The sequence below is a fragment of the Myxocyprinus asiaticus genome, chromosome 47 (assembly GCF_019703515.2).
Source record: "Myxocyprinus asiaticus isolate MX2 ecotype Aquarium Trade chromosome 47, UBuf_Myxa_2, whole genome shotgun sequence".
Classification (NCBI taxonomy): Eukaryota; Metazoa; Chordata; class Actinopteri; order Cypriniformes; family Catostomidae; genus Myxocyprinus; species Myxocyprinus asiaticus.
The window spans coordinates 15,595,254-15,619,868 of NC_059390.1; the positions used below are offsets into that span (position 1 = coordinate 15,595,254).

At 38.5% G+C, this 24,615-nt stretch overlaps 1 protein-coding gene across 8 annotated transcripts in view; it reads right to left on the reverse strand.

Moving 5' to 3' along the window:
- LOC127436563 (DENN domain-containing protein 5B) overlaps nucleotides 1–24,615 on the reverse strand; it is a 61,376-nt gene that overhangs the window by 11,167 nt on the left and 25,594 nt on the right. For 4 of the 8 annotated variants that reach the window (XM_051690833.1, XM_051690834.1, XM_051690832.1 and 1 more), the window contains 10 exons: nucleotides 22,146–22,854; nucleotides 18,895–19,082; nucleotides 13,533–14,102; nucleotides 12,195–12,426; nucleotides 10,417–10,567; nucleotides 5,760–5,850; nucleotides 4,799–4,906; nucleotides 2,921–3,052; nucleotides 2,635–2,787; nucleotides 2,467–2,545 (listed from right to left, as the gene is read on the reverse strand). In XM_051690833.1, coding sequence (XP_051546793.1) covers nucleotides 2,467–2,545; nucleotides 2,635–2,787; nucleotides 2,921–3,052; nucleotides 4,799–4,906; nucleotides 5,760–5,850; nucleotides 10,417–10,567; nucleotides 12,195–12,426; nucleotides 13,533–14,102; nucleotides 18,895–19,082; nucleotides 22,146–22,854 — 2,413 coding nt within the window. Of the gene's footprint in view, nucleotides 1–2,466; nucleotides 2,546–2,634; nucleotides 2,788–2,920; nucleotides 3,053–3,244; nucleotides 3,279–4,798; nucleotides 4,907–5,759; nucleotides 5,851–10,416; nucleotides 10,568–12,194; nucleotides 12,427–13,532; nucleotides 14,103–18,894; nucleotides 19,083–22,145; nucleotides 22,855–24,615 lie in introns of those variants that run through there. The other 4 variants (XM_051690838.1, XM_051690837.1, XM_051690835.1 and 1 more) reach the window with 2 other exon arrangements.

Below are 24,615 nucleotides of genomic sequence, written 5' to 3' on the forward strand. Positions count from 1 at the left end.
AAACCCACCAATTCATTATCTCAAAAAATTAGAATATGGTGACATGCCAATCAGCTAATCAACTCAAAACACCTGTAAATGTTTCCTGAGCCTTCAAAATGGTCTCTCAGTTTGGTTCACTAGGCTACACAATCATGTGGAAGACTGCTGATCTGACAGTTGTCCAGAAGACAATCACTGACACCCTTCACAAGGAGGGTAAGCCACAAACATTCATTGCCAAAGAAGCTGGCTGTTCACAGAGTGCTGTATCCAAGCATGTTAACAGAAAGTTGAGTGGAAGGAAAAAGTGTGGAAGAAAAAGATGCACAACAAACTGAGAGAACCGCAGCCTTATGAGGATTGTCAAGCAAAATCGATTCAAGAATTTGGGTGAACTTCACAAGGAATGGACTGAGGCTGGGGTCAAGGCATCAGGAGCCACCACACACAGACGTGTCAAGGAATTTGGCTACAGTTGTCGTATTCCTCTTGTTAAGCCACTCCTGAACCACAGACAACGTCAGAGGCGTCTTACCTGGTCTAAGGAGAAGAAGAACTGGACTGTTGCCCAGTGGTCCAAAGTCCTCTTTTCAGATGAGAGCAAGTTTTGTATTTCATTTTGAAAACCAAGGTCCTAGAGTCTGGAGGAAGGGTGGAGAAGCTCATAGCCCAAGTTGCTTGAAGTCCAGTGTTAAGTTTCCACAGTCTGTGATGATTTGGGGTGCAATGTCATCTGCTGGTGTTGGTCCATTGTGTTTTTTGAAAACCAAAGTCACTGCACCCGTTTACCAAGAAATTTTGGAGCACTTCATGCTTCCTTCTGCTGACCAGCTTTTTAAAGATGCTGATTTCATTTTCCAGCAGGATTTGGCACCTGCCCACACTGCCAAAAGCACCAAAAGTTGGTTAAATGACCATGGTGTTGGTGTGCTTGACTGGCCAGCAAACTCACCAGACCTGAACCCCATAGAGAATCTATGGGGTATTGTCAAGAGGAAAATGAGAAACAAGAGACCAAAAAATGCAGATGAGCTGAAGGCCACTGTCAAAGAAACCTGGGCTTCCATACCACCTCAGCAGTGCCACAAACTGATCACCTCCATGCCACGCCGAATTGAGGCAGTAATTAAAGCAAAAGGAGCCCCTACCAAGTATTGAGTACATATACAGTAAATGAACATACTTTCCAGAAGGCCAACAATTCACTAAAAATGTTTTTTTTATTGGTCTTATGATGTATTCTAATTTGTTGAGATGGTGAATTGGTGGGTTTTTGTTAAATGTGAGCCAAAATCATCACAATTAAAAGAACCAAAGATTTAAACTACTTCAGTCTGTGTGCACTGAATTTATTTAATACACGAGTTTGACAATTTGAGTTGAATTACTGAAATAAATGAACTTTTCCACGACATTCTAATTTATTGAGATGCACCTGTACATACAATGCAAGTGAATGGTGGCCAGAACTTTGAAGCTCCAAAAGCACATAAAGCTAGCATAAAAGTAATCCATACCACTCCAATGGTTAAATCCATGTCTTCAGCAGCGACATGATAGGTGAGAAATGGATCAATATTTAAGTCTTTTTTTTACTGTAAATCTCCACTTTCACTTTCATTTTTCTTCTTTAGGTTTTGCCGTCTTGTTCGTTTCACATTCTTCATCCAGAGAATTTATAGTAAATAAGGACTTAAATATTAATCGGTTTCTCACCCACACCTATCATATCATTTCTGAAGACATGGTTTAAACCACTGGAGTTGTATGGATTACTTTGAAGCTCCAAAAAGCACATAAAACGCAGCATACAATTTCTGGCCACCATTCACTTGCATTGTGAGGACCTACAGAGCTGAGATATTCTTCTAAAACTCGTTGTTTGCGTTCTGCAGAAGGCAAAGTCATTGACATCTGGGATGGCATGAGGGTGAGTAAATGATGAGAGAATTTTCATTTTTGGGTGAACTATATTTTTAAGTTTACATTTTTTTAAACTGTCAATGTTTGTGGCTAGCTACCTGAATAATAATATATTTAGTTTAATGCCAGTGACATTTGAAGGTAACTCTCTCGCCACCTTGAGTATTGAGGTTTGTTGACACCACAGTAACGAAAGAATGCATCTTCAGTTTATAAATGGGAACTCGCGCATGCAATGCATTGGCCAAGCATTCACTCCTGCATTTGTGCTCTAGTACTTATGTACCCGAGTACATTTCTGACCTATGGTGCAGGTTTACAAGCACTTTAAAAGTTCAATTTCAGTTGGACTAAAACAATATTTATTTCTTTTTTGCTCAGAAAGACGTGTGATGTGTATTTAACTCGTCATTCCTTCCTTCAAATATTTGAAAATGCATTGTGTCATGTATACTTGGACAGACACATGAAGACTATAGCTCGACTACTCAAAAACCCACTGTAGCTCGATTCTAACAACGTATATAAATGTACTGTATGTATGTGTGAGGAAGTTTTTACCTGGTGACTCGGACTGCAGTTCATTCTTCTCTACTCTTGCTTGGTAGTGCAATAAATGAGACCACAGCGCAGACTTTCCCTATAAACAAAGATGACAGCAAACAATGCTTACCAGCAACAGATTGTGTTGTACAAATTCATCGTCCAGTGTTTGTGTGTCAACCTCACCTGTTTGACCTGTAGGCCATGGCTCCATATTCTCTCCAGTAGGTCACACAGGCTTGCAATGAGCGTGTTCTCCTCCAGCCCTGTAATGTTTGCCTCTCCATGCCCAAGTTCAACAGCCTCTCTCCCCATCTTTTCCACCAGCATACGCTTGGTCTAAGAATCCACCAATAAACACCATTAAAAAAACAGCATGCCAGAAATTTTTCTCTTTAATCTGCTTTCTCTATAAAGTCTCTTTAATGCAAGAGACAATGAAGTAAGACCAGCAATTAAAACTCATCCTGACCTTCATCTTGCATTCTTTTAGCAAGCCCTCCACAAACTTCCAGTTGGTCTGAGCAATCACAGCTGGAGAGAGGTCTGAAAGTTTTGGTTGTCTCAGGTTCTTCCCCAGGTTACGGGCTTCCTGCATGTATTTCTAGATAGAGATCAAGACACAGACATGTGAGAGACCATACACAGTGAGTTAGGTTCAAAAAGGTTCACATTATCTGGCTCACTTTAAATCAAGTAAAGGTCAAAGTAAAAAAAGATACTTCAATATGATTGAATTTAAAGTCTTAATTTGTAGGGACACCCCAAAATGAAAATTCTCTCATCATTTACTCACCCTCATGCCATCCCTGATGTGTATGACTCTCCTTCTGCAGAACACAAAGAGTTTTAAAAGAATATCTCAGCTCATGTTGGACCATTCAGTGTAAGTGAATGGTGACCAAAACTTTGACACTCCAAAATCACACAAAGGCACCATAAAAGTACTCCATATGACTCCAGTGGTTAAATCCATGACTTCAGAAGCAATATGAGAGGTGTGGATGAGAAATATTAAAGTCCTTTTTTAATATAAATCTACTTTCACGCAGCCGTCCTATGCACGTTCACGAGAGTTCTTCTGTTTTTTTTTACCGATTTACATTCTTCATGCATATCGCCACCTACTGGGCTGTTGTGCAAATATGATTTATTTATTCTTTTCCTTTGCTTTATCCTTCCCTTTTTTTTTTCAACTTTTTATTTTCTCCTCCCTGCCCAGATGTGTATTTATAGTAAAAAAAAAAAAAAAAAAAAAAGGACTTAAATATTGGTCTGTTTCTTACACACCTATCATATTGCTTCAGAAGACATCGATTTAACCACTGGAGTCTTATGGATTACTTTTATGCTGCCTTTATGTGCTTTTTGGAGCTTTAAAGTTCTGGCCACTATTCACTTGCATTGTGAGGACCAACAGAGATGAAATATTCTTCTAAAAATCTTTGTTTGTGTTTTGCAGAAGAAAGAAAGTCATACACATCTGGGATGGCATGAGGGTGAGTAAATGGTGAGAGAATTTTAATTTTTGGGTGAACTATCCCTTTAAAGGGGACATAATCAAATATGTCCTTGCTTTTTTTGTAATTACAGTTCAAGTTTTATTTACTACAGTATGTAGACGTACATTAATGTTTGCAACTCAAAGCGCCTGGTCGACCCAGATAATTTATGAAAAACCAAGCTGCTAAAATGAGCCAATAAGAAGCACATTTACATATGACCATCCCTATCTACATATTCAATATTCATCAACTAGGCAGAGATGTAATTGCTCATTTAATATGCAAAGAGGTAAGTCAATCAAACCCAAGTTCAAAAACATACAGAAGTCTCAAAGGAACAGAAGCAAAAATAGTCTTTTTCTAAGGGTCAGAGAAAGCATGGAATATAAAATTGTTAAATTAAATTACAATGAAACCTTGACTTACATTATTAGTTAAAAAAAAAAAACAGAAACGCAACAAAACTGGACAAAACATCCCCATATAAAGCTTGGGGGCATTTTCACTACAGGAAAACAGGGTGCCTAGGGGTACAAAAGGAAATAACACTCGTAATCACACAGTAAAGTGGCTGATTACAAATTAGAGGATATTATTCCTTTTCCTGTGTGCTCCTGGAGGGTTTGTGATTGTTGAGTGACTAGGTTGGCAAGCGTTCACTACAGAAACTCGTTTATCAGTGCGTGTGGGAATATCCATGGGCAGGACTGAGTGCATAAGAGGTCAAAGGGTCACTGAGTGTCTGTAGGTGGAGCTTCAAGGAATCAGGACTTCAGGGAGGAGTTTGTTAAGGGCTTGATAGAAATGTGCTTCAGATCGTCACATAATGGCAGGCCTCCACATACCAGACAGCAGGCCGAGAAGGACTTTTTGGGCGGTTTAACGGGTGGGGGTGGTGCCTTATCCCACTCCCAGAAAGCCATAGAGTTCTGCAGGAGCAAACATCCCTCCACCTGCCGTGAGGTGGTACAGCCCACACCCAACAGCATCCAAACGACAGACATACACACAAACGGTGAAGAAACAATAGGGAAAGGAAAGAAAAGAGGCAGCATGCACATGAATGCGATGTAGTCAGACAAGAAAAGACAACAGAGAAACTTTTGACACACTTTAAAGACCCTATGAAATATGGGACTTCTAGTCCATGTCTGTTAGCTTTGAGGTCATCTATAACCTAGAGTACTCCTAAAAGTCGACTAAATGAACTATTAGCAGATGTAATCAATGTTCACAGCTGACGTAAACAAAAGCTTATTTGCTATTTTAAAAAAGGGACAAGTCTCTTCGATGTGACCATTTTTCTGTTTCAATAGGAAATACGTCCACACAGGAAAGAAAACTGCCCGTCAAGTGATTTCATGGGGTCTTTAAAAGAAAAGACAGTTCAGAAGAAAAAAAAACTGAGATAAAGAAATTAGACTTTAGAAACGAGAACAGGCAGATTCACAAAAAGCTCCTCTGCATGGAGTATGACTCATCACAAGCGATTTCCAAGTCAAATTGAATGTAAATCACAGCCGGAAATTCAGACATCAGAAATATACAGAATTACTCTTAATCACCACGTCACAATTGCATTATCGTCAGCAGTTTAATTCATTTGGTGAATCTGTCCGTGAGCGTGCAGAGACATCTTTATCTACCAACATCTGACAAATGAGACCCTCTTCAAGTTAAAAAGAAAATGAAAGACTTAAAGACTCAAGAAGGGAGAAATTGTGAAAAAAATGTCATGCTAATCAAAAAAGGATTTTGAGAGAGACATGAGGAGAGACAGAAGAGGAAGAAAGAGTGCAGTCTCACATCTTTCAGATCATTGTCCAGCACGAGATGTTCGTTCTGTTGTCGGTGTCGGTCTACTCTACGCTGAGTTGAGCATGTGCGATTGGACCATCTGTTGAAAGACAATTTAGATTAGTCAGTCATGATGCATGCTTTAAAAGACACTACAATAAACACATACATGGGTCATTGACAAAATATGTCGTCCGAGGTTAAATATTCTTTTAAAAATCTAGTTCTCTTAGGGTTACTCCATTTGACCTAAACACAGTGCTCGAATTGAGGGGGGGCTGGGGGGATCCGGGACCCCCCTAAGTCTATTTTTTCTATTTTTTTACCCAAGATACTTATATTTTAGTAAAAATAATAATGACAAATCTGATTAAATTCATGCAGTGGATACGGTAAATTTCGTGAATTAATTATTTACAATAATTTCTATTAAGTTTGTTTATAGGCTAGTTGTCATGTCTCTTTCACATGTAAACGCCCCGCCCCACATCTAAAGACCGCTAAGCGCATGACATCGTCGACATGACTGCTTGCTTGGCGCTGCTCTGGTGAAGCTGACTTTAGCTAAAAAATTGAGAATAATAAACCTCCACTCGCAGTTGGGAAGAGAAAGCTTCTTACTGATTTTTTTGAGTGGTAATTTTCTCTCTATATATCTTTCTACTATATCTATCCACTCCATGTCGGGGCTTTTGCATTCCTTGCATAAATTGGAAACATTTAGGCTCACTCATTTTTCATTATTAATAGGCCTGGTTCTACGGGGGTGCTAGAGATCGATGAAGGGGGTGCGATGAAGATGAGTGACAGCTTTTTAATGATTATAAAAGGGAGCGCTCATTGTGCGCTTTCTATGCTATACAGGTGCATCTCAATAAATTAGAATGTCGTGGAAAAGTTCATTTATTTCAGTAATTCAACTCAAATTGTGAAACTCGTGTATTAAATAAATTCAGTGCACACAGACTGAAGTAGTTTAAGTCTTTGGTTCTTTTAATTGTGATGATTTTGGCTCACATTTAACAAAAACCCACCAATTCATTATCTCAACAAATTAGAATACATCATAAGACCAATAAAAAAAACATTTTTAGTGAATTGTTGGCCTTCTGGAAAGTATGTTCATTTACTGTATATGTACTCAATACTTGGTAGGGGCTCCTTTTGCTTTAATTACTGCCTCAATTCGGCGTGGCATGGAGGTGATCAGTTTGTGGCACTGCTGAGGTGGTATGGAAGCCCAGGTTTCTTTGACAGTGGCCTTCAGCTCATCTGCATTTTTTGGTCTCTTGTTTCTCATTTTCCTCTTGACAATACCCCATAGATTCTCTATGGGGTTCAGGTCTGGTGAGTTTGCTGGCCAGTCAAGCACACCAACACCATGGTCATTTAACCAACTTTTGGTGCTTTTGGCAGTGTGGGCAGGTGCCAAATCCTGCTGGAAAATGAAATCAGCATCTTTAAAAAGCTGGTCAGCAGAAGGAAGCATGAAGTGCTCCAAAATTACTTGGTAAACGGGTGCAGTGACTTTGGTTTTCAAAAAACACAATGGACCAACACCAGCAGATGACATTGCACCCCAAATCATCACAGACTGTGGAAACTTAACACTGGACTTCAAGCAACTTGGGCTATGAGCTTCTCCACCCTTCCTCCAGACTCTAGGACCTTGGTTTCTAAATGAAATACAAAACTTGCTCTCATCTGAAAAGAGGACTTTGGACCACTGGGCAACAGTCCAGTTCTTCTTCTCCTTAGCCCAGGTAAGACGCCTCTGACGTTGTCTGTGGTTCAGGAGTGGCTTAACAAGAGGAATACGACAACTGTAGCCAAATTCCTTGACACGTCTGTGTGTGGTGGCTCTTGATGCCTTGACCCCAGCCTCAGTCCATTCCTTGTGAAGTTCACCCAAATTCTTGAATCAATTTTGCTTGACAATCCTCATAAGGCTGCGGTTCTCTCGGTTGGTTGTGCATCTTTTTCTTCCACACTTTTTCCTTCCACTCAACTTTCTGTTAACATGCTTGGATACAGCACTCTGTGAACAGCCAGCTTCTTTGGCAATGAATGTTTGTGGCTTACCCTCCTTGTGAAGGGTGTCAATGATTGTCTTCTGGACAACTGTCAGATCAGCAGTCTTCCCCATGATTGTGTAGCCTAGTGAACCAAACTGAGAGACCATTTTGAAGGCTCAGGAAACCTTTGCAGGTGTTTTGAGTTGATTAGCTGATTGGCATGTCACCATATTCTAATTTTTTGAGATAGTGAATTGGTGGGTTTTTGTTAAATGTGAGCCAAAATCATCACAATTAAAAGAACCAAAGACTTAAACTACTTCAGTCTGTGTGCATTGAATTTATTTAATACACGAGTTTCACAATTTGAGTTGAATTACTGAAATAAATGAACTTTTCCATGACATTCTAATTTATTGAGATGCACCTGTATATAATCCATTCAAAATTTTTATAAAACTTGTTTTTCATGCTGCTAAGAGGAGGACCAATGGCCACGTACACGCTGCAAAGTTTCGGGAATTACATCCGCATATAAATGCGGGATTCACTCTTGAAATAACAATGATTGACATATTGATAACCATAGCATTGTTTGTTCCTGAATAAAGCAGCCTTTTTGACTGGAATGGTTGAATAGTCTGCTGACTGACTCACTCATAACAGTCCCATGCCGCCACCTACTGACGTAACAATGTAATTGCACTGAAATCGTTGAAAAATGCCCACCAACACTAACACACAGACTGATAGCCTGTCTTGTCACAATTTATATTTTTAATATCTAATAAACTAGTTTCATGCATTTAAACAAGTCTTTTGGGACAAACATTATTATCACAAAGTGTCACATCAATCATCCCGTTGTTTTTTTGCCATCATTTTGCTACTGTTTAAGTAATAAAAAAAGGTCCTTAAACAGGTCCTTCTGAAGTTACTGACTGCTCCTTTATCACTGCTTTGAGACATTATGAAATAATTATTCCTGTACCACTGCTGAATCTGACAGTGATATCAATCAGTGAGTCTGGAAGCCATCTGATTATTTTCTACTGTTTTTGAGACATTTCAATGTATTTTGAAGTCACATGCTTTTACGGGTCTTCAAGTGCCTTATATGTAGTCCCCTGGTATACTTGCCATAGTTGCCCTTTTGGGTCTGCTGCTTTGTCACCCTCTAAATCCAGCATTACTTGGAGTAAGCCATTTAAAAGAAGAATAGTAGCTTATCTCTCTTTGTTATGTAATATTGGACTGAAAATGTATATATTTTTTTATTCTTCATCAACACAAAAGCCTGTTCTTTTATGTAAGCCTGTTTTTAATAAATAGAATATAGTTATGCATATTATGATCAAATAAATATATTGTATATTTTGTATAAATTGTATATTGCGAGACTAACCCCCCCCCCGACACACACACACACACACACACACCACCACCACCACAAAAAAAAAAAAGTCTTATGGTGGGGACCCCCTATAAGACTTGATTCAATTCGAGCACTGCCTAAACAACATGTTGCTTTTAAAATAAATAAATATTTTTTTTTAAAAAAGGTCAAAATATTTGATATTTTTGAAAAACTTCACAAACAATCATGAGGGTCATTTGTTTTTTTTTTTTCATCTGCATGTTGGCTACACCACCTGACTTTGATTTGGTGGACAATAGGTTTTAAAATATTTTGTAATAAAATTTTAAAACAAAAATTGTTTCCTTGATTATTTAAGGAATAATAATAATATTAATGTAAAATATTATTCCAAACTACTAATTCCAACATCTCTTTTTTCAAGAATTTCAACTTTAAATGAGACTTTTACTTCTTTTTTTTTTATTACTGTCTCAAGACAGTTTCACCACGTTTTTTTACTTTAAGCCCCAGAAGAAACATCAAAATGACTTTTGACTCAGAAATTGAAAAGATTAGAACTTAAGGTTCTTTATCAGAACGCATGGTTCCACGAGGAATCTTTAACATCCATGGAACCTTCCCTTTACACAAAAGGTTCTTTGTAGTAGAAAAAGGTTCTTCAAAATGGTTCACTGGAAGGTTCTTTGTGGAACCAAAAAAAGTTCTTCAGTGGCAAAACACCATTTTTGGAAACTTTTTTTTAAAAGAGAGGTGTATTCAAGTAATTCTTTTGTGTGAATTGTATTTATTATGTATTTTAGAATAAATAAAATACTAATAAATGTAATACTAAACCATTAACAAATAAAAGCCCTTATTCCACAGCTTTCTGGAATACTTGATTCTGATTGGTTAATCACTGCATTCTGCAATCAAATAACTTTGTATAATTACCGCTAAACTATAATTGGCAGGCAACTTATTTCCTACATAACTGTGCTACTTTCATGTCTCGCAGCACTCAACAGACTCTTGTCACATAATATATTAAACTCAACTCAAATATTTAATGTCCTTTTATTAAGTATCATCATGTCGAGGTCCTGATCACCCTGTCTGGGTTTATTTTGCAATAATGATCAGCTGACTGTACATTATCTCTTGCTTATCAAGCTGAAAACATCAAAACTGATATTTCTTTTCAAAGGATCATATCTATAATAAAGCTCAATTTATATTAATGCTGAAATGGGCACATTGCATGGTCTGTCTCTCATAAAGATGGACTTACTTGTTGTTGGTGGGCCCTGTGGCGAGCACGTCAGCCTGCAGTCTGGGGAAGAAGCCCTGCTGGTATTTTCCTTGACCAATCTTCATATCCAGCAGGTGAGGATGGATGGCAGTGTGGTCGATCTTCCTCAGCCGTTGCTCAATGGCCTGAGCTGGAGGGGAGAAACAGAGCTCTGTAAGAGTTGTCGTCATTCCAAATCCATATTACTTTTTGCTTTCGCGAAACACAAAAGGAATGCAGAATGTTAAAGACTGATGGCCTCAGTCACCAGTCACTTTCATTGTAAGGAAAAAAAGATGCAATAAAAGTGAATGGTGACTGAGACTAACATTCTGCATAACATCGCCTTTTGTGTTCCACAGAAGAAAGTCATATGAAATGAAATGACAGAATTTTCATTTTAGGGTGAAACCACTGAAAAACCCCTATCGGTCGACCACTAATTTCAGAAGCACATTTTCAAGCCATAACAGCAGCATCCATCTTACAAAAGCAACCTTCAATCTGACAAGAGGTTATTGACCTAACAATGCTACTGAGGGCTTACCAAGCAGACACATACACACACAGGTTTCGTAAGACAACACAATACAGCGCCAGTCACTAACTCTTTTCTTTTCAGCATTTGGCAGTCTTTCAAAAGCGATCCAATCATATGACTCATTTAAGGACATGCTCTTCAGCTTGTTCATTCTGAGCTTCTGTGCTCTTTTTTAAACTTGTATTACACATTTGCGCTTTGTCTCTTTCTCCCTCTGTCTCTTCCAGCCCCTCACCCGCCCACTTGAACTGTCACTCTCTGCAATCATCTGTATTTATAAGCAGCAGCACTGCTTTTTTCTTCATGCCTCATTAAAATAGAAATAGACAACTATTATTTGCTCTTACTGGCTAAATAACCATCAGTCCAGAAAGAGAATGATAAAAGATGCTCTGCAGAGAACATGACATCAATAAGCTCAGTGAGGCACAAAATGGTTTCAATTCCAGCATAGCTCAATAGATGGATTTCTGGATGCAAATCCACCTCCAAATACAAAATAATATAAAAGACATCAACTTTAAAAACAAAATATTTTGTTTAAAAGGTGAAGTTTGGTGCACCCCTAGTGGCACCAAACGGAATTGCAAAAGTGACTGTTTCCAAACATTTCTGCACCCCTAGTGGCACCAAACGGAATTGCAAAAGTGACTGTTTCCAAACATTTCTGCACCCCTAGTGGCACCAAACGGAATTGCAAAAGTGACTGTTTCCAAACAGGCTTCCTCGAACACTCAAACCACCCGTTCCGCTCTACCATCTCTCGTTGTTTCATACCGAACATTCACGTTGCTGGTTGTGCCAGAAGAGTGCTCAAACAGACAGTGTTTTAAAAGTGCGAAAGAGCCACAGTGTTTACACTTTTCGGCAAAACCTCAGCACATTAAACTGAAATAGTAGAAAGTGTTTTAACAAATAAAAAAAATTACACACTTCTCATAAAATTTGGTGCTCCTGCACAAGACGTGGCGCATCGGTCAAAGATGGCCATCTAGCACGTTTACCTAGGAAAACAATAAAAAAACAACACAGACGGATGCAAAAACGGGTTGTTTGTGAACGGCCCCTTTAAATGCTTCTGCACCATTGTAAATAACGCTCCCTTTGCATGTGAAATGAGCTCATTGTGAAGTAGGGAGGAAGTTTGGAGTTCTGCAAGTTACAATTGGTATATTAAGTCAAGCTCTTTTATCTAAAAATACAAAGGAAAATTTAAGGGAAAATTTGAGGTTCTTACCAGACTCCTTGAGGAAAGTGCATTTCTGGTAGATTGAAGACCGCAGGTTGGGGGCCCGGACATTGTAGAGGCGGGCCTTCTCAATGCGTCCATCAAACACTCTTAGGAGGGGCTCTTTCTCCTCCCACTGAGACATGATCTTGTTGTCGATGAAGGTGGCAAACATTTGCGTCTCGATAAAATGGGATAGAAAGGGTAAGTACGGTTCCGGCTGGTCTGAAAGGAATGAGGCCTGAGGAGAAAAGAAACTAAAGAACTTAAAGGAATATTCCGTGTTCAACACAAATTAAGCTCAGTCGACATTTTTGCATTTGTGTCATTATCTTGACTACCACAAAAATGTATTTCGACTTGTCCCTCCTTTTCTTTTAAAAAAATAAGGTTACAGTGAGGTACTTACTATGGAATGAAGGAGGGACGAGTCAAAATGATTTTTTGTGGTGACAAATACTGTCGAATGAGCTTAACTTGTACTGAAAGCAGAACATTCCTTTAAAAAGGATCATACTACATGACTCTTTCAATAGATTATTTATCCACACCAAAAGTGAATCATTTTATTTTATTTATTTATTTAGTTTTTGTTGGATTTTTTTCCCCCTTTTTCACCCAATTTGAAATCCCAGTGCGCTTTTATGTCCTCGTGGTCGCGTAGTGATTCGCCTCAATCCGGGTGGCAGAGGATGAATCCCAGTTGCCTCCGCGTCTGAGACCATCAACCCCCGCATCTTATCACATGGCTTGTTGAGCGCGTTGCCACGGAGACATAGCACGTGTGGAGGCTTCACGCCATCCACTGCGGCAACCACGCTCAACTCACCACGCACCCCACCGAGAACGAACCACATTATAGTGACCACGAGGAGGTTACCCCATGTGACTCTACCATCCCTAGCAACTGGGCCAATTTGGTTGCTTAGGAGACCTGGCTGGAGTCACTCAGCACGCCCTGGGATTCAAACTAGTGAACTCCAGGGGTGGTAGCAAGCGTATTTTACCACTGAGCTACCCAGGCCCCCCAAAGTGAATCATTTTAAAAGTATGCCAAAGGTTTTTACAGGGTTCCAAGACATTTGACCAATGAATTTCCATGCCTTTTTCAGTCATGGGAAAAATAAAAAATAATTTCACAGAGAATCAACTCACAAAGAGCAATTTCAAGCCGATAAAATATTTCAGAGCCAAACATAACTAGAGAAATATATAGTTGCTATAGAAATAGACTATCACTTTTTAGTCACATCTTTTTTTAAATTCCCAGATATTTCAAGGTTTTCCATGACCGTGGGACCTCTGTAAACAATATACGCATCTTTCTATGTGGAATATGTTATTCACCTTGTCAAAGTTGTGCATCTGCTCTCTGTTGGTCAGCCAGGACTCCAAATCTGGCGAATTCTGAATCACAAACGACTCGTAGTCCGCAAACATTGTTGCAAAGCGTGCGGCAAACACCTCCCTCAACTGCACGTTCAGTTTAGCATTCTGCAGCTCCTCTTCCTCTGCGAGAGATCTTCCTCCCACACCCTCCTCCCCTGTGCCCTTCTGCCCTGCTGCCAACACCTCCAAACGGGCCACTTTCACCCCAGTCCTCTTGGCCAGAGCCTGCAGTCTCTCCAGAGTAGGGTTGCCCTGAAGAAGCTCCAAGACATCCAGTGCTTCTCCTCCAAGGTTCCCATTCTTCTTGTCATCCACTAATTCTCTGAGAGACATGGTCTTTAGTTCCAGTGTGGAGGTCTGTGTGGTGACTGGAGGAGGAGGGGAGGTTTTGCCTCCCTCTGGAGACAAGCCAAAACTGAGTAACACCTCACTCAGCTCCTGGATGAACTCAGTCTTGTTGGGAAACTGAGGGAAGTCTTCAGGCAGCTCAATACAGTGGTTGTCGATGTCAACGAAGCACAGGTTTGCCTGAAGAGATCAAGGAGCCACGTAAATTAACATTAGGGGAGAGTGGGGTAAGCTGTGCTATTTTGAGGAATGAGATAATTAGGGCTGTCGATTTAATGTGTTAAGTGCAATAAATTACATGGAATATTACGCATTAAAAATGAATGCAATTAATCATGCCCCCAACCTGTATGTAAATTCTGTAATAAGTAAGGTCCCTACAATCAGAACAATTCCAACTTGATAAAGCACCTAGATGCAGTAGAGGGCAGTCAGCGCACCAGCTATACAGGCAACACGCTTTGTCAAATGAACCGCTTTTGCGCTCAAAATACATTTCTGTGACGTGCGCTCATGAGAGGGATGACATAAGCTCGTTGGTAAGATCACGCGTCACGTGGAGGAGGCAGGAAGTGCGTCATTGTTTACAAGAGAAACTTGTGCCGTTCACAAACCAAAACAGTCCAAAACAATTTCAAAACAATATAAAATAATAAAAAACTATTTCCAAATAATAATAAATAAAAAAAACAAACAAATGTAAACAATGACGCGCTTCCTGACTCCTCCTCCAAGCGTGACCTTACCAACGAGCTTACGTCACCCCTCTCATGAGCGCACATCACAGAGATTTACGGAAGCAAACATTTGTAGTTAAAAAGTATATAAGTATTGTTTTGTTTCTAAAAAATAATCGTTTGTGTTCAGAAGAACTTTATTTGTCGACTGGAGTCATGTGGATTATTTTGATGTACCCTAAATATGCATTTTGGACCGTCAAAAATAGAGGACATTCACTTGCATTGTTCAGAGGAGGTGGTCTGAAATGAAATCCTAAAAGTCTTAAATTCTGTTTTGATGAAGAAAGAAACTCTGGCCTGATGGTGAGTAAATTATCAGCAAATTTTCATTTTTGGGTGAACTATTCCTTTAAGGGATGGCTTTAGCCCAATTGTACCCTAATATGTATAATATATTATTTTTATTTTTTTTATATTCTAAATTACCTTTAGTTGGGGCCTTCCACAGTAAATATTGGTATGTGATCATTTTTTTTTAATTAATCGGCACATCATTTTTTTTTAATTAATCGGCACACCATGTAATTAATTCGACTGAATATTTTAATCAACTGACAGCCCTAGTTGAAATATTTTTAGGTGTAAAAGCATCCATAAAATATGACTTCCTAATAAAAATTCAAGTAGTTACACAATAACCCCAAAGCAAATTACATATTTTATCACACAGCTATAAATTTGAGAAAAAAACTTCATTTAACAATTCATGGTTAATCAGTAGCCAATAATTTTCATGGTTTTATATATTCACCTTAGGACCTCCCCTTCCATATCCATTTTTAAATCCAGCTTAAAAGCCTATTTTTGTTCTCTAGATTTTGATACTGCTGGAGGTTTTACGCTGTTTCAAAGGAATTGGTCTTTTATTATTTATCCTTTTCCCTCTTGTCTCCTAAATCTAATACTTTGCTTTTTGAATTGTACAGCACTTCTGTTGTTTGTAAGTGTAAATAAACATTGAAAACTTTCAGAGAGAACTCCTCATAGGATTGCTAGAAAGGCAAATCAAAACCCCTGTTTGACTGCAAAAGACCTTAAGGAATATTTAGCAGACTCTGGAGTAGTGGTGCACTGTTCTACTGTGCAGCGACACCTGCATAAATATGACCTTCATGGAAGAGTCATGTGAAGAAAACCTTTCCTGCGTCCTCGCCACAAAATTCAGCGTCAGAAGTTTGCAAATGAACATCTAAACAAGCCTGATACATTTTGGAAACAAGTCCTGTGGACTGAAGTTAAAATATAACTTTTTGGCCGCAATGAGCAACGGTATGTTTGGAGAAAAAAGGGTGCAGAATTTCATGAAAAGAACACCTCTCCAACTGTTAAGCACGGGGGTGGATCGATCATGCTTTGGGCTTGTGTTGATGCCAGTGGCACAGGGGAACATTTCAATGGTTGAGGAAAGAATGGATTCAATTAAATACCAGCAAATTCTGGAGGCAAACATCACACCATCTGTAAAAAATCTGAAGATGAAAAGAGGATTGCTTCTACAACAGGATAATGATCCTAAACACACCTCAAAATCCACAATGGACTACCTCAAGAGATGCAAGCTGAAGGTTTTGCCGTGGCCCTCACGTGGCTCATCATTATAATTCTCACTGTGTGTGAGACAGAGACACCGTGCTGCTCTAGTCTAGTCACATGCAATGCAACTCGTGCAGACAAAATGCCCTCAAGTGTGTGTGTCCCTGCTGCTGTAAAAATAAATCAGTCAAGCAGACAAGCAGAACTGTCCATTCTGTCAGGCCACAATGCTGACAGCCTGTCAGAAAGAAAGGCACTTAGATGACCTAGCTAGTGTTTGGGGGCAAAAATCACTGAAAATGTCACCAGAAGTAAGCCAGATTTGAAAAGACTCCTTTGTGGGGGACATTCTCAAAAGAAAAAAAATATACATAAAACTAATAAATGTATTCTTTCAATGCAAAGTTTTGTAATTAGCTTTTAGCTTAAAGTCTCACATGCAGATAACTCATAATTATGGGTAATCTGTAAAGCTTTGTATGTGCACCTTAAAAACAATGGAAGTCAAGAAGTACCCATTTAGATTGCTACATACATAAATGTGTGTGTGAGTGCGCATGCATGTGTTTTTGCATATAAACAACCAATAGATATTGGCCTACCATACACTGACTAATTCCATTGCTGATCAGAAGAATCTGTGTTCAGAGTTTAATTATGTTACTAAATGTCATTGTGCCCTTTCCTCAGAGTGCTTTTACATCAAACCTCAAGTGGTTTTGAAGAAATGACAAGGAAAAGACTGTGAGACCAGCAGCATTTTTGCAGGACCGGGTCCTCAAGGGATGACTCAACAGTACAGACTATGAGAGGTCACAAGCTCAACACAGAACTGTGAGGGTCCCAGTTTGTGCATTAAAATCTCTATTGTTTCTAAAGAAATGTATGGTTGATTACAGGAACTATAGAAGTTCTGGAAGCTCTGTTCACTCTAATAAATAACAGAACAGAGACAACAGAACCCAGAAGCATGCAGCTGTTCCAAAATAACTTTTTCTCTCTCTCTCTCTCTCTCTCTCTCTCTCTCTCTCTCTCTCTCTCCCTCTCCCTCTCCCTCCCTCCCTCCCTCCCTCCCTCCGTTCTGTATCTTGTAGTTTTTCTGGGTCATCATGACTTCAAAGAGAATGCATAGAAGGAAATCTGGATCTGGAGTTTACGGAAAATGGGATTTGGGGATGACGATGTGGGGAAGCCTGGCAGGAGATTCACAGAATCCACACAGACAAACTGTGAATTATTAACCTCTGCTAAGAATTCAGATACAGTGAGACAAAAAAGTAACAAAGGATCAAATGTTAATAACACAAGTCAACACAAAAATTCTCAGAATGGGGGACACTGTGCCCCTGCATCCAGAGACAGACATATAATCAGATCACCCAATTTTTATATATATTTTATAGATATTCACACTTTTGTATTTCATTAATTATCTGTTCTTTAAAGGGATAGTTCACCCAAAAATGAAAATTCTCTCATTATTTACCCACCCTCATGATATCTCAGGTGTGTGTCTTTCTTTCTTCACCAGAACACATTTGAAGAAAAATAGAAAAATATCTTAGCTCAGTAGGTCCTTAAAATGCAAGTGAATGGCTATTTCTGTTTTCAAGCTCCAAAAATCACAGACAGTCAGCATAAGCGTCATTCATATGACACCAGCTGTTAAATTAATGTCTTCTAAAGCAACATGATTGCTTTTGGTGCGAAAAAGATAAATATTTATGTACTTTGTTTTTAACTCTAAATCATGTTTCCAGTCAAAAGCTGTACATGCGTGTGGCATAATCGCATTGGCATTTGAAACACATGAGAACCGAGGCAAGTGCATCACAGCCGTAAGAGCAGCGCTGTTTACAAGTGAGGAGGAGGAATGCTGTACAGTAGCTTGGTTGGTGTTGGTTTAGATCTGTATTAATCTGTTTCTTTTCTCAAAATGGTGTGTTTGTGTGCTCATCCTGGATGTCTCAACTGAGTGGAGAACGTGAGATTATGTCGGTATCATGGCAACACGAATACGTCACAGGAGGGACCACTTGGACTCCACCCTCTCGTGCAGTTTACCCTCACGTTGGATTATAGTTAAAAAGTACTTAAATATTTATCTTTTTTCGCACCAAAAGTGACTGTATCGCTTTAGAAGACATTAATTTAACCGCTGGAGTCGTATCGATGATGTTTATGCTGACTGTCTGTGATTTTTGGAGCTTTAAAAGAGAAATCGCCATTCACTTGCATTATAAGGACCTTTTGAGCTAAGATATTTTTCTATATCTTTCTTCAAATGTGTTTTGGTGAAGAAATAAAGTCATACACACCTGAGATATCATGAGGGTGAGTAAATAATAAGAGAATTTTCATTTTTGGGTGAACTATCCCTTTAATATCAGTTCTTCCAATAAATGGCACCAGTGAGAGGTGGTCACATGTAAAAGAAGAGTTTTCAAACTGCAAAGGCTGCCTAAGGTGTTTTTAAAGGCACCAAGGGCGTTCTCATATGCAGTTTACTCATCATCATGAGCCAATCCGGCTCCACGGTTATAAAGCCTCTTAATATAGCAGCCCACTTCATGGCTGCATCCACGTCGTAGGGATTTCTGCAAGTGGCTGTGTAGAGATAAAGAGTGTGTATGTGTTTTGGAGTGCAGGCATGTGTGCAGTTTGTTATGTGTGTGTGTGTGTGTGTGTGTGTGTGTTACCTCTTGAGGCAGCTCCAGTTTGGAGCGATCTGTGCCCTCTTTGGACTGCAGGCCCATGAGGTAGGGCACAGGGGCATCCAGGAAGTGCAGCAGAGAAGCGGGCAGGATTGGCACATACACGTGCTGCCATTGGAAAGGGAACAGCAGCGTTGTGATTCCCTCTGCAACCACCATAAGCCTCTGGTAATCTATAAAATAAACAGAATCTCCATCACATAACACTGTAGAGTAGACTTCATAAAACAGAGCAATGTGATTATTAATAGATGCTTCTCATAAACTTGCATCATTAGTTCATATCGAGAACTACGTCAGAGGAATACATTAGCATGTGTTTCAGCTGGTGTTTGCTGAAAAGCATATGTGCTGCTGCAGGGTAATGTAATATTCATTAGCCCCCTCTACTTTCATCCAGTCTCCACATCAAAGTACTTACAGAGACATATTTGAGAGCATCAGAACTGAGATTAAACGTTAAACTGAACTGATCTGCATAGTCAAGACTCAAAAGACACATTATCTTTAAATGCAGACACAACAGTCTTAAAAATATATACACACCAAAGGTTTGCAATACTTTGGGAAAGCTAAACACTATAACTAATGTTCGAAAATAACACTCGGACAAATCAAAAAGAGCTTTAGAATTAAATAAAACAAAGTAACTGAAAAGTTGGCAGGTACTTTAAATTAATCAGCAACATTTACATGCTTTAAGTCAAATTGTAAAACTGATAATATACTGTTAACTGAGTGATGTGAGCGATTCAAATCATAGGCATGCAAACAGTCTACTTACGAAAACATCAGTTGGTAACGATAAAGGTTACAATCCAAAGTAGAAAAAAAGCAAATGCACACCTGCAAAACTCCCATAGACATCACATGTCACATTAAGCAACCAAAATGAAAATGAGAAACAAAATCACATGTAATGTCTCGTTTTTGTGACCTATTTCACCTAGAGACATTTCATCAACATTTCTTGTATATTACTGTGAACGAACCAATGACCTGTGAGGTTTGTTACAAAATTTGATTGTTATATGTATTACAAAAATACAAATAAAATATTTTGGTAACACTTTATAATGACAACAACATAATTGATATATAATCAATTAAATACAAATTAATGCTATGCAAATACTTTTATGCAATTGCATAGCATTAATTTGTATTTAATTGATTATATATAAATTATTGTTCCAACACTGGTTATACATTAATACGCTATATAGAAATAATGTTACTCATTTATATTGACTGTTGCAAACAATTTATTATTGTTAATAAGTTCATATTTAAGCAGTAATATTTTAATGTGATAATGTTTTTCATCCTTAGTAAACAGCTTTATTAACCATACCTAACTAATGTATTCCAGTTGATGCAAACCAGTGGTAAAGAAGTGTTTGAGAACATTAAGGCATGTATTAATTCAGTTAGTAGATATTAATTAGATAAGATATTATCTAAACATTTATTGTATATTTGTAATGAACTGGATATACATTTTTACTTAGTTCTTGTGTTAACTGCTGTTTTAGGAACACTTATTATTGCAGTATTAATGCATAATAAAGGTTTTAAAATTGCTAGCCAAGTACTATATTTTGCATGACCTAATCTAAAGTGAGAACTATATATGCCCAATTAAACACTTATTAATAATCTGTTACTCTTAAAAATTGTTTACTAAGGACACTTTTTACTTTCATAATATTATATATATATATATATATATATATATATATATATATATACATATATATATATACACATACATACACACACACACACACACACACACACACACACACACACACACACACACACACACAGTTGTGCTCAAAAGTTTGCATCCCCTTGGAGAATTGGTAATATATGTACCATTTTTAAAGAAAACATGAGTGAGCAGGCAAAACACATTTCTTTTATTTCTAATGGGATTCATATTCAACTATAGGTTATAACAGAATGGCACAATCAGAAAACAAAACATGGCAACAAAGAAAAAATGAAATGACCCCTGTTCAAAAGTCTTCATACCCTTAGTTTTTAATACTGTGTATTGCCCCCTTTAGCATCAATGACAACAATTTAAAAAGCCACAGGTGTGGGAAATTAACCTTTAATTGCCATTTAAACCTGTGTGTGTCACCTTGTGTGTCTGTAACAAGGCCAAACATTCAAGGGTATGTAAACTTTTGATCAGGGCCATTTGGGTGATTTCTGTTATCATTATGATTTAAAAAGGAGCCAAACAACTACGTGATAATAAATGGCTTCATATGATCACTATCCTTAAATAAAAGACAGTTTTTTGTTTTTTTTGTATGATCAGTTATATTTTCAAAATCAATGGCAAAATTTCTGCCAGGGTATGCAAACTTTTGAGCACAACTGTATGTGTGTGTATATGTATGTATGCATGTATGTGTATATATATATATATATATATATATATATACACACACACACACACACACACACACACACACACACACACACACACATAAAAATGAATAACATACTATTTGAATATACTCTATTAAATCTATTAATGTAGGAACAATGAGTTATAAATAATTAGCAATAAACTAATGCTTTACAAATGCTTCATCCCGTGTAGTTATTATAAAAGCGTTACCAATATTTTTTAATTAAAATATTGCAAAACACAATTTCATGGCCAGTTAGACATCTTTTTGGCAGGTGTGGCAAAAAGCCAATATTGAACTCTGTAAAGATATAAGATGCCAAAAAGAACCATTTAAGGGACCCAAAAATGTAATTGTCATAATTTACTCAATCATGTTGTTCTCAATGACTTCCTACCTTCTGCGGAACACAAAAGATGTTTTAACAACTGTCTTTCAATACAATGGCAGTTAATTGCTAGCATTTTTTGTGCTAAACACAACGAAAGTTCTCGTCTGAACATGCAAGTTAATGTGAGCGAGCTTCTCTCATAGCGATCATAAACACAAAGTGGACAAAGATTTTAACTGAAAAAAATTACTTTCAGGTTGATTCTATCCAAAGCCTATCGTATACCTTCAGAAGACTTGGAATATGATGTAGGAGTTGCATGGTCTACTTTTATAACACTTTGAAAGAAAGTTTGGGTCACTTCTGGGTTGTTGTTTCGCAGAAGAAAGTCAATCAAACAGGTTTGGAACAACAAGAGGGTGAGCAAATGATAGAGATTTCAAATTTGGGTGAACTATTCCTTTAACATTTCTTACCCTGTGAGTAGAGGAGGATCTGCATCTCCAGTAGGACACAAGTGAAAAGCTGCACTAGATTTTCCGCCCCCAACAACCGAAAGGCCTCACCCAGTGGGAAATCAGCCAATGGCAGCTCTCCAACGCCAGGCCTCTGGCACAGGATTGGTTCATACACACCATGGAACTTTAAAGACCGTCCGGGTGAGGGCAAAGGTACTTCATAGAGGATGTTATAAATGTAACTCTCCAAAGGGAGTGGAGGTGGCTGATTGGACGTAACTGCGCGGTGGATCTGGGATAGGAAGCGTTTATATGCGTGCATGAAGGGCATGGGAGTGATCACACACATGGCTTTGGACACGTACAGAGTGTCGCGAAGGGAGTCGTAACCTTCGCCCGAGCAGCCACAGCTTCTGCGGGTACCTTGTGATGACGAGGGAGACTCGATTTCATCCAGGCTGCTGGCTAACGAGTCCATACTAGATGATGAAGATGAAGATGAGGAAGATGAAGGGCATTTGCGGGCAGATGTGTTATGCTCCGCTTGGTGCATCTGGTGTAGTGTCTGCATTGCAGAGCAGATCTGAGGGCTGGTGACCTCTTCGTAGAAGGTGTGGACGAAACCATAAGTGCGAGAACCGTCTTCTCTCGTTATGAGGAAAGAGTGGAACTGTGGGATGAGACTGTCTCGTTGAGTTCGGAAAGAGAGACCTTTGGGCATGCAGAGCTGGAGAGAGAGAAAGAGAGAGAGAGTACGAGTTACTGCTTCTGTTATTACTTAACTCACTGCATAATGCCATCTTTATTGTGCAACAAGACATATCCATGAGTTCAATGGTGTACATTTCCAGTGTGCAGATATAATGCAATGGACCTGCAGCACTGTAGAACTACATGAAAGAAATCTCATGAGACAAATCGGTCCTAAATTTCGGCCAAGTATGATAAGTTTAATGCAAAAATTCACAAGTACAACCAAGAAGTATAAGAGTTTCTTTTGTCCTATGGTAGGAATGTTACAGCATTAGAAAATATCAAACCACATATATAGATATATATACTTTATACATATACACAAGTGATTTTACAGGAGGAAATCATGATAGCGTGTAATGTAAATCAATGAGATTTTTCTAATCAATATATAATGAAGAGCAGAATTATACGGGAAGTAGCTGTTGGCGCCAGACAAAAGACAGCCAAGCACATGCCCTGGAGGATGGTTTTTCACTCACTCTGCACACATACTGACCAGTCAGCTTAACTATAAAACATTCTGTCTCCCACCAGCTGACCATTTAGACTAATATTGCCATTTTGCCTACAAAATAAAACTTGTTTGTTTGCCTTTGGCTGTGCAAAATCTATTAAGGGCATGGGGTTGGTTCCCCAAACTTTTAAACATAGCTAGATACAATTCTTACAATGAATCAACCACTATATTGCATCTAGTGGTTGGATTTGAATTTCAAAGTGCATTTTACATGGCTAAACGGAGTTAAACACGATGGCATAAAGACCCCAAGTGGTTGCTTGAGTACAGGAAGTTTGGGCGAGACATATTGAAGGGCTTTAAACAGGCTGTAGTAACATCCATGAACAAAGATTTGCTACTTGCTAGTCAGCTGCAGGTGGTTTTATTGTGAGGGACATTTTCTTTTGTTAATAACAATTTTATTGATTCCAAACATAAAACATACAAACACAACATAAAAAAAACTGAATCAATTATTCACATTAAACCCCCCTCCCCCCGAACATTCCCAACCCACCCCCCACAAACGCGCACTACTGTGGTCACCAACAACTAGAGCATCAAAATAAAATAAATAAAAAAAAAAAAAATTTAAATAAAAAAAAAAATAAAAGATATACAGTGCATCCGGAAAGTATTCACAGTGCTTCACTTTTTCCACATTTTGTTATGTTACAGCCTTATTCCAAAATGGATTAAATTCATTATTTTCCTCAAAATACTACAAACGATACCCCATAATGACAACGTGAAAGAAGTTTGTTTGAAATCTTTGCAAATTTAAAAAAAATAAATAAATAAATAAATAAAAATAAAAATAAAAAAAAAATCACATGTACATAAGTATTCACAGCCTTTGCTCAATACTTTGTTGAAGCACCTTTGGCACCAATTACAGCCTCAAGTCTTTTTGAGTATGATGCTACAAGCTTGGCACACCTATTTTTGGGCAGTTTCTCCCATTCTTCTTTGCAGGACCTCTCAAGCTCCATCAGGTTGGATGGGGAGCGTTGGTGCACAGCCATTTTTAGATCTCTCCAGAGATGTTCAATCGGGTTCAAGTCTGGGCTCTGGCTGGGCCACTCAAGGACATTCACAGAGTTGTCCCGTAGCCACTCCTTTGTTATCTTGGCTGTGTGCTTAGGGTCGTTGTCCTGTTGGAAGATGAACCTTCGCCCCAGTCTGAGGTCAAGAGCGCTCTGGAGCAGGTTTTCATCAAGGATGTCTCTGTAC